This window comes from Drosophila navojoa, chromosome 2, assembly GCF_054131105.1.
Source record: "Drosophila navojoa isolate 15081-1374.11 chromosome 2, UAZ_NAV_1.0, whole genome shotgun sequence".
Taxonomy (NCBI): domain Eukaryota; kingdom Metazoa; phylum Arthropoda; class Insecta; order Diptera; family Drosophilidae; genus Drosophila; species Drosophila navojoa.
The window spans coordinates 27,916,993-27,928,070 of record NC_142890.1 but is presented as its reverse complement, the minus strand read 5'-3'; the positions used below and the strand labels follow the sequence as shown (position 1 = coordinate 27,928,070).

The following is an 11,078-nucleotide window of genomic DNA, read 5'->3' as shown; positions in this document are numbered from 1 at the left end:
TTGCCGAGTGATCACTGTAGTTGCTAGCATTTATGAGTTTTGCCTTGCAATTGCTGCAATTGCTGCAATTCCACGTATTCGAATGCCATTGTGCTATATGATTTTTACCTAGACAATTTTCAGTTCGTGTCATCAGACAGTCGACTACTCAACTAATTGCTTATCCATTGCTATGCGGGTGTAAGGCCACCACGCCTACCCGCCCCTTTGTCCCATGGGTGGAAATTTCCTTTGGATGTGCTGCGGAATAGTTGTGCCGATGGCTGAAAGTATTCCACGCACCGAATGCTCCGGTATTTTAAAATTCCAGTGTGCAACGTTCGAGTCACGCAGCAGTTACGCTTGGGGGCGTGGCCAACGCCCCTAAGCAGCAAACTTGACAGTTCCTGGTGGGGAGAGAGCAAGAGAGCGAGAAAGAGTTGTTCGTTTTGCTTCAGCTGTTGTTGATGAAGGAGCTGTTGTTGTCGCTGTTACTACTACAGCTATTGTTGTTGTTGCTGCTGTTGTCGCTGATTCAGTGTATATTGGTATTGTTGTTGTTGTTGTTTCCATTGTTAAGCAACAAAAATAGCTATTGCAGTTGTTGTTGCTGCGGCTGTAGATAAAGTTTAATGTCTGTAATGTTGTTGTTGTTGTTACTGATGGAAACTGTTGTTGCTCGACAGCAACTGCCGAATTCGATAGAGATAAAAATGTTGTTGTTGTTGCTCTCCTCATTAAAATTTCTATCACTGTTGCTCGCATTGTTGCTGCTGCTGCCGTTTCTGCTGCTGCTTAAGGATTAAATGTTGGATATGTTGTTGCTCCTGTTGTTGTTGGCGTTGGTGTTTGTTTTTATTGCTGCTTCTGAAGTTGTTGTTGGGAGTGAAGATTCTGTTGCCGCTGTAAAATATGGTGATGCTGCCATTGCAACTGCTGATGGATATGTCGTTGTTGCTGTTCATGCTGCTGCCAGTGTTGCTGCTGTTATTGATTGGGCTATTGTTGCTGCTGCTTGTATTGTGCTTCTGCTGCTGTCGCCGATGCCGTGCTGAAACGCCATTGTGCATGGCACTACTTATTAATTTTCTCAATGCATAGCGCCTTTTATTAAAAAATTCCTGAGATAACGGAAAAGCAGGCAAAGCAGGCACCAATAATAATATGAATAGTTATTGTCTACATCAGCAGCAACAACAGCACGTCCATCAGCAACAGCAACAATAAGACTAGCAGCTGCCGTAACATAGTCATCAATGGCAATCAGGAGCAGCAGCAACAGCAACATCATCTCAATGAACAACAGCAACTGTTGCTGCTGTCAACTACTTGTGCTGACACAAAAGAAAACGCATGCTCGAAAAATTACTGGCCAAGAGACAGGCATCTGAGACGCAGCCTCTACTTCTAATGAGACGCAGCCTTTGTCAATATCCTTGTCCTTTTTTTTTAGCAGTCTCTGCTGTTTATGGCTGCGACACACACATTAGCGAAATTGCGTTAAATAATTTTAACGATGCATTAAACTAAACGGGCAACAGCAACTGAAGGGACGCCACGACTTGTGGGGCGACGAGTGTCGTTCATTTGCAATCATTTGGCAGTCGTGAGTTTCGGTTATATTCCAAACCGGAAGCAGGCCGACGCTTGCCAACATCCGGCTGGCGATGCGAATTTTAACATTTCAACTTGGCACATTTGGCAAATTATTCAAATTCTTGTCACTGCAACACGCAGAAATAAAGAAGCGCCCAAAAAAGAGGCATATATATACACACACATACATACACATACGTATATATGTGTGTATGTGCAAGAAAAGCAAACAAAATGAAATGAAAATAAGAGCCCAAGCAGCTGGCTGTAGGAATCGCAAAAAGATTTATACCAGGCGACTGGCATAATGGCAACTGGCAACAAAGTTAAAAGCGCAAATAAAATGTTTGCTCACATTTTTGTAATTTTGAGAAAATTGCACGTTTATTGCCGCATCGCGTGTTTGTCTCAAGATTCAACTTTAAATTCAAAGCACAGGCCAGAGTTGAGATGGAGGCAGTAACAGATAGAGAAAGAGAAAGAGAGAGAGAGAGAGAGGAAGGGAAAGCAGTAAAAGTTTCCCTTTGCTTTGCCTAACTGCACGCCACGCATTGAATAATTAATATTGCGCATACGACGTGTTGCCATCACGTAATGTCGCAACACAGTAGAGCAATGTCTCATTTACAGCGCTGACTCCTGCTGATGCTGCTGTCTGTCGCTTTATTATGATAATCAGCAGAGACAATGCGCAGGTGCGTTAACTAAGAAACTGCAAAGTTAATTAGACTGGAAACGGCGTCAGCTTCATTGAACTCAGCTAGTTGTCATCAATTTAAGCTTAAGTAACTGAATATAGAATTCAAATATAATATATAATAATATATCTGATTTACAATATATTTATTATATTAGATATTTTGCTGATCAATCTGATATGCAGCCAAATTGAACGACGTCTAGTTTATAGTTACGGGTTTTCGGATAATCTGAGCTGCATGAAATACAGAGCCATAACTCACGCTAAGCTGACAAGCCTAGATACGCGTCTACAAGGAGTTGGCAATCCTGTCAAATGCTTGATTGTAAATTATTTAAAGCCACATAAATCAAAGCACACAAAAGCCATTCAAATCTGTGTGTTTGTATTGGCGCGGGTAGGTGGCAACATAAGCATGAACTTCAAAACGCCCACTCTACCACAGGCACGCCCACTTACGCACACACACCAAACACACGCCAAACACACGCCAGGTAGACCAACAATAACAGCTGCGGCAGCGGCAACGGCAGCGGTAGCGACAGCCAATTTGTCAACGCACCGCGCAAATGGCAAACGCTGCGTTCAGGTTGTAACATTTTGTCATTACATCGATGCAACACAATTACCCAGTGGGGCCGGGCTGAGTCTGCGGGCGGGATCTGCGACTGGGAATTACCATGTCATGCATGCAAATTGGCAAGAACGGAAGAAAACTTAACAACGACTGCCGCGGGCTGCGACTGAAGCAGCGGAAATTAACGACGCAGCAGGTGAATCAATTGCGGTAGTTTGGCTACGAAGCGTCGCATGAGGGCACGAAGTGGGTAGAGCCAAAGTGTGAATCGATAAATAATCGATAGCTATCAATATTAGCGAGTATTCAGTGTGACATTTTTATCGCACATGAGTTTATTTTGTATTCTATATAAAATGGACAAAATAATATTTAAATTTGTTAAAAAAAAAAAAAATAAAAATGCATTTTTATTGAGCATTAAACAATTTTAAAATGTACACAGTTAAATTTATAAAGTAGAAAAATGAAATTGTTTTATTTAATTGAAAATAAAAAAATATATTTACCGGTATTTTCGAAACTATGATAGTTGAAAAGTAGAATTCGGAATACCTACGCATATTGAGAGCATGATATTATCCACCATTGGCTCGCAACTAAGAATGGTATTGTATTGTATTGTACTGTATTGATTCGAATAAAAGGAATACATATATAAATATATATACATACATATATCAAGTTTATATAGTTTGAGCGGTGAGAGATTATTCATCAATCATTAAGGTCAAACTACCATGTTATCATGCAATTTATTTTGTTAATCTGAATTTTTGATGAATACCTGTTTAAAATAATTTAATTTAGTGATTAATAAATGATTACATATATGTGGATTGCATACAGGGAGAAAGCCCGTTTCTAACGCAAGAATAACCTTCTCATATTCATTAAGAAAATTCCAAATGATTGAGTGCGGCATTTATGGGCCATTTGCAGAATGGCAAAAGGAACCGCAACGATTTAATTACGCCCATCGATAAGGGCCGGAGGGAGCTACTGCACTATTCGGTGGCTTTTATCGAGCATTTAAGCTCGACTGCTGAGTGCTTAATTAACAACAATTAAGCTTCTGCATTTTGAGTACGGCAATTGTTTATTGATTGCGCCGTCGTATAGTGCGTGTTCCTGTTCCAGTTCCGGGGCTGTGCCACTGTTGAGGCCGACACTGCGTCAGCTCATTTGTCAATGTCAAGTTTTAAAGTCAATTTTAAAGGTTGTGCCACAATATTTAACATTGAATCTTGGCCACTTTGTAGCTGCCAGCAATAGTTGTTGTTGCTGGAGTGGTACGTGCTGGTTGCGGTGTTGTTGTTGTTGCTGCTGTTGTCCCCGCGCCCTTTGCTCTCTTACGCCTTATCTCCGGCACTAGTCGTTTTGGCTGTGGTTCAAGGAACTCACAAGTGACACTTGCACGAAAGATAAATGCGAACGTAACTTTTGCCATCAAATGTTGCCAATCTATGCGCACTCCTTCAGAGTCCTACGTCCTGCCTCCTGTGTTCGGCATCCTGCGATTTGTCTCCTCCTCTTCATTCCTGTGCTGCTAAGCCAAGCCACAGTCTCCTGCACAGCAAGAGTCCCCCGACTGGCTGCAATTGGACTTTGGTCCTTTTTACCTTTTGCGCTCATGCAGCACTTAGGTCAGACTAGGCCAACCCAGCAGAGGACAGAACAGAACAGGACCGACGCGTCGTCCTGTGTCCGCCTCCCTGTTGCGCGTCAAGTATTCGACAAAAGTAGGAAGTCACATTTACTAACTGATTTATGTGCGCTTCCGTTTTGCCAGGGTTTTATCTTTTAAGTTTTCGGCACAATCATTTCCACTCAAAATATTTTCCAAAATATCGTCCGACACCAAAAAAACACACAACCTGAACTTCACATAGTGGCTGCTGTGCGGTTATTCCTGCAAGCCATGGCCGGCAATGCTCGACAAGGACTCGTTAATCAATGACAGCATGTTTATCTTTAACGTCTGCCCATAAATTTCACACTACAAAATTGCAAATCTTTGACAGACAACAAACACACACACACAAACACTCTCTCACACACACACACCGTCGCACTGTCCTCTCTCTGACAGACCAACAAAAAAATTTGTTAGTGTAAAAGGATTTTCAGCACAGTCAGCTATTTTGGCAGAGTTGGCATATTTAAAACGTGAGGCTACACTGCCGCAGACTTGTCAGTTAGGTTAGTTAAGCACAACATTTTGGTGCTAGAGCTCGAAATAAACGTAAATTTAAATTTATATTTGAAGAGAAAGTATTTTTTACATAATAAATTTTATACTCGATCACGAACTGAAGACTGGTTGGTTTATGAATTCAAGCAGTCAGAGAAACGTTTTCGAAGCTTCTTTCTATGAAATACTATTGATTAGTCTAGTAGAGCTCTAACAAATTGGGAATACTATTATATATCAGATATAAGACTAGAATAAAGATTTATCAGGCTAACGATCTTGAATATATCATTATATGTTTATATCAAGGACAATTGGGGATGATACAAAATCAGATGTCGCCTGACTTTTAGAACTTAGAATAATCTATTTCAAATTTCAAAGCTCGAAAAATTAAAAAATCTACTTTATTTATCTCAGATGATCTGTAGCAATGCATATTTAATTCTCTTTCAAAATAGGCCAAAAAGAATATGCCCAATCATATTACGAACGTACAGTTTTATAAAAAAGAACTACAAATTTAATAGCCAACTTAGTGTATCTGTTGTCTGATTTATCAATTATTCTACTTATGTCTTCTAAATGTTTCGGGGAAAAATCTCCAAAATATATCAGTAAAGTTAAAGCTGACTCTCTCTCTTAAAATTGATCAATAATAACTCATTTTATTATGTAGTCTAAGGTGTTCTATATTTTAACTCGTATGCTGAACTTCCTTGCACCATTTTATAAAACAAATCCATAAACTCAAGATAGTAAGCTTCTTTTACGTATTTTCCAATCAAAATAATTACATTTTTGTAAAAGGTTATTTAAGATATATAAACTTGTATATTGTAAAGAAAAGCCTAATTTCGACTGGCTAAGAGAGCATTAGATCTTCATCAGTTAATTGTTGGCATTGTTCTCGCCTAATTTGATTAAAAACTAACTTGAATTTCAGTGTGCAGCACTCGAGAGCCGGTGCTCACATGGGTCACAAAGGCAGACAGAAATTCATTTGCATTTGGCTAAATAATTAAGCAAACAAGTTTACCCCTTGGCTTGTTTTGAGTGCCCTCAGGATAGGACTGAATTGAAGACGAGTGGCTACAGCTGGCAAACCGAGCCGGAAGAGCTCCCAACTGCTGCACAAGCTTTATTCTAGCTGCTGCTATTGCTTGAATTCAATTATCATATGATTTTCTTTTTGTTTTGATGTAGCAGAAAGTTTACAAAAATATTGAAAGGATGTTTGTTTTTGGGATAAGCACAATATGTTTGAGACCGCCACAAATGAAGCTGTGCTCCATGTTTACCAGGCAATATTTTGATTTAATATACTGTGTGCCCGGGGTCGCCCGGGGCCACAGAGCGTATGCGCAATGCCTTACAAAGGGACTTTACTCAATTGGTTTGCCGCTTGCGTTGTCAGCCAGCTAATTAATATTAAATCCATTTGGTCGAACGGCATTGAAATGCCAAAAGCAAACGGTGTGAGTTAGCCCAGCCACGCCTCCGGCCCAAGCAGCGCCCACTAACCGCCCCCCCACGAGCCGATAGGCATAGAAGCGAGTTAAGGCCAAGGGGAGGTTGATTTGTTTCTGTTTCATGTCGCGTTTTATTCAATGTGTGTGTAATTATTTTACGGCTGTGTGCGCTCTGGACATGGACATGCACATGGACAAGCCGATTGCGTGCCAAAGTATTTAAGCCCATTACGATGAGGACATGCCAGTGGGCGGCGCTGGCTGATACGTACGTGCTCTGAATGTCGACCTAATGAGGAAGGCGTCCAAATGAATTTGTATTAAATGCATGTAGGCGGCACATAATTCATATAAATTGTATTTACTATTTAAATTTAAGTGTAATATACAGCTCTGACATGCACAACTCCGCACCCACACACACACACACACACTCACCGCACAGCATTCAATCGCACGCATATTACGCATACGTCGTGTGTGCTTGAAATCGCTTGCATGCGTAATTACAGTTGATGCTGCTTGCTATGCGAATCACAGGCCGTACGAAAACTAATTAAAATGTTTATCAACTTTGTAATTATCACACCTTTGCCCACGTGATACCGAAACAGCATCGATTGCATTAGATATATGTCGTTTATCAGTCAAAAGTGAATTGGAATAGATTTTTTGAAAACTGTGATAATTAATAATGAAATAATGATTGAATCATATTTAAATATTGCATTGAATTGAAATTTTTTCCTTTCATAAAAATGTTGATTTTTTTTATTTAAAATTAAAATTCTTACAATAACACACTAATTAAGTCTAGGGGCGATCTTTTACATTTCAGCCCAAAGACAGCCTCGCAGTTGCCTCCACGCCTGCCCAAGCGCTCTGCTGCCAGATAGCTGTGATCCTTGCGCCTACTCAGGTGATCCTTTGATCGCGAGGGTGTCAGAATGATGTGCAGTACCTCGCCCAGAAGGCCACTCTCATGGCTTAAAGGCGACGCCGCGTGCTCGCAGATCAATCGCAGCAGGCAGCTGTGCCCAGACAGATTCGTCTTTTCAAGAATCATCTCAATGCCATTATATAATATCCATCGATATATTGAGCCCAATTGGTCATCACTCCTGCTGTTGCCTCTGTCCGTAATCGGCTGGGGCCTCAGATAGATGCTCGTTACTTCTGACGCATTGTTGGGCAGGAAGTACTGCATCCTCAGCGCGTAGCCAGAGACGACGGTCTCGAAGGGCAGATCGCCGACGGGAATGCCAATGGCACAGATAAACGTAACGGGTGTGGGCGCTATCTTTGGATAGATCATTGTACCACTGCCCAGAACAGCTAGAGATATGAACACAAGTGTTTGCTGCATGATTGAGCCCATTGAAGATCACGTTCACAACTGAACGCTGAGCCACATCACTTTAATTCTTTTCATCTCTGATCAGTAAATGCACTTACACAAACTTCTTTTAATGTTGGATACTAACAAGAGCCGGTTTCTAAAGTGTGAAAATTTTCGTAGCTGATATTGAGAAATTGTTGTTGTGATAAGAAGAAATTAAATAAATGACTACGGCAAGAGATGTTAAAAATCACTGTTTGTTTATGGTAATGAGCCCACATGAAAAGTTCTAAGCTAATATTAGCATAGCATCAACCTCGCACAGCTGTTAAAAGTTTTCAATTTGAATTGTGTGCATAAGACACAATAAAATATAAATAACAGTTCATGAGTTCTTCTACTTCTATCAATATGTCATTCATATAAATAGACATAGCCTCGACCTGGAGAGTATAAATACTAGTTTCCCTGCGAGGTTGCAAAAACAAGTAAGAGCTTTGCAGTTTTATGCTATCAACTGCGTGATACTCTGTTCCCGATTTCTATAAATGTATATCAGTAGGAGTCGCATCAATCGTGGCTGTGCTCTCATTTCATATAATGTAATTCTAGTGTCGGCATGCGGTGGCACTTCATAGCTGAATAGTTTTTGGCTAACACCAATATGATTCAAATACCTTGCAGTTGGGCTCTACAGGCCGTGTTGCCTTGCTGCTTGCCACGCCCTTATTGAGGATATATTAGGTTAGTCTAGGGAAACATAATTGTGACAATGTCCAAAACTGTGATGATTACGGGGTATTTAAAGGGGTATCAAATTCAAGTCTTTTTTCCCCTTTCTAGTCTCTAGCATCGACAATGCTCAATGTATTGCAGAATTTGCGTTCCCTTCCTGTTTGGTGTGTATGTTGTGTATGTATTGGTGTGTGTTGTGCATGTATTGTGTATGTATTGTATACGTATTGTTTGTAAACATGAAAATTCCGTACTTAAGTAGAGAAGAAGCACAATTCCGTGATAGTCTTTTAATAGTGGAGAAGAAAGTTATTTGCGATCGCCAATCGGATCGCTTCATAAACGATGTTGGTTCGAAGAACGTCACGCGAATAGTTCAACTCAAGGTGATCAAGAAAAAATGGAAACGAAAAGTGATTTTTTTTTATAGATCCTGATTTTGTGTCCATATTATTAATATGTCCACATTAGCTCATGCCTCGAATTTCAACATTGAATTGTAGAACAGAAATTGTACAAAATTTACCACGACTCCAATCGGTGTAGACATATCAGCAATTATACTATTAGTTTGAGTTGTTATATTTCAATAATTTAATATTTCTAGCGTTAATAGCGACGAAATTCATAAGGACGATGGACAGCAATAGGGTCATTACACAAATCTAATACACTTTATTTCATTTTGGTGGAAAGTCGGGAATAACTTTTCTTTACATATTTTCACAGTAGCTCAAAATTTAACTAATAAATCTATCTAATGACTTAAAAAAAAATATATATATATATTCTTATAAATATAAATATGTGTATATGTTCTCGCTTGAGGGTCCTAATTAAATGATTTCACTGTTTTCGCACCGAGAATGGATATTATGCAGTCGGTAGCAACTGATAGCCTTAATTAAATACAATTTTATTAAAAAAAAAAAATTTATCACAATCTTCTTATGGTGCTCATAACTCAGAATAATATCGTAATCAGTCCCATGGGAGAGCTCGGGCATTTATGTCCATAGGCAGATTCGCAGTTGCCGCCACGCTTGCCAAAGCGTTCCGCAACCAAGTACTCCCGATCGGAGTGCACGGCATAGTGGTCCGAGGAGCTCGATGGAGTCAGCACTATGTGCAGCAGCTCACCCAGTAATCCACTCTCGTGGGTCAAGGGCAGCGCAGCATGTTCGCAAATGACGCGCAGGAGGCAGCTGCGTCCAGGTAACTTTATGTTCTCCAAAACCGTTTCGATGCCTCGATAGATGACCCAGCGATACATGGAGCCCATGCCGGATGTGTCTTCCATGTGAGCCTCTTGCTCTCTGCCTGTTATGGGCTGCGGCTTGAAGTAAACTCTGGTGATCTCCTCGGCAGTGGTGGGCAGAAAGTATTCCGTCTTCAGCACATAGCCCGAGGTAACCGACTCAAAGGGTAAGTCCTCCACTGGGATGCCAATGCCGCCAATGAATTGCACACGCGTTGGGGCGGTTGCGGGAAAGAGCAGAGATCTGCTGAGCCGCTGTAGATGATCAACGGGACGGCTGCTCCTGCTGCTGCTGCTAGCCAGTGCCACGCCTGTCAAGTAGAAAACGGCAAATGCTCTCAGCATGGCAGCAAAGTCTCTTTACGTCTGAAGATCCAAAGAACAACTGAGCCGGCAGCAGAGTCCGAGAATTCTCGCACCAAACACTCACTTTCTATGTAAAGTGACAGAGGCGAGGCGACAAGCAGTCAAATCAGTTCAATTAGCAACTACTTGAGAAATTGTAAGTCGTTTAACTGGCTCGCTGTTGGTCTACTTATAAGCAATTTCACTAAAGCCCATAAAGCAGCTACAAAGGGCTTTTGGGCTATTATAAAAGAGTTAGCATTGCATGTGCTAAACGATTTCCATAACAGGTAGCTTAAAGTGCGAAAGACGAAAGTATTTCCATTCTTTTGTGTATGTTTAATATATCGATTTATTATTTGGGCTAAATGTATTTAAATGCAATTGAATTTTTAGGATTAGAAAATATTCAGTCAATGTTTGTAGATATTTAAGCAATTGGTCTTTCTCTTAAATGAAGTGTCAAGCTGAACGTATCAAATAATATCAAAATAATATGTAATGAATTTGTAATGGCAACTATTTCAATACAAATTATAGTCATATTTCAAACAGAAATTAGTTAAATTATTAGATTTTAAATTTATAATTACAGATAATTGGAAAGTCATACATACATATATAATAATTCCTCGTATTTAGGTCGTTTATTTGTCATCAATCAATCAATAAATCAGCAATGCGTTCACGGCAGACAATGATATTAAATAGCTAAGAGCTATTCAGGCATTAAGTACTCGGTGCAGAAGTTTGCTCTACTTCAAGCAAACAAAATCTATTGCACTGCGAAAAGTTTTGAGACTGACTGTCTCAAGAGGCTCGCCTGTAATCCGTTTTTTTTTATTTTTGCTGTGAGTTTGCAGACATTTTCGCATCATTGGCA

At 40.2% G+C, this 11,078-nt stretch overlaps 2 protein-coding genes across 2 annotated transcripts; both read right to left on the bottom strand.

Annotated features, from left to right (window-relative positions):
• Positions 1-7,299: 7,299 nt before the first annotated feature.
• LOC108654497 (uncharacterized) lies at positions 7,300-7,914 on the bottom strand. Its single transcript, XM_018105905.2, has one exon. It carries the CDS (start codon positions 7,894-7,896, stop codon positions 7,309-7,311), a length of 588 nt encoding a protein of 195 aa, XP_017961394.2. The 5' UTR covers positions 7,897-7,914; the 3' UTR covers positions 7,300-7,308.
• A 1,503-nt stretch (positions 7,915-9,417) lies between these two features.
• On the bottom strand, positions 9,418-10,476 carry LOC108654545 (uncharacterized). Its single transcript, XM_018106033.3, has one exon. It carries the CDS (start codon positions 10,193-10,195, stop codon positions 9,557-9,559), a length of 639 nt encoding a protein of 212 aa, XP_017961522.1. The 5' UTR covers positions 10,196-10,476; the 3' UTR covers positions 9,418-9,556.
• Between the last annotated feature and the right edge of the window lie 602 nt (positions 10,477-11,078).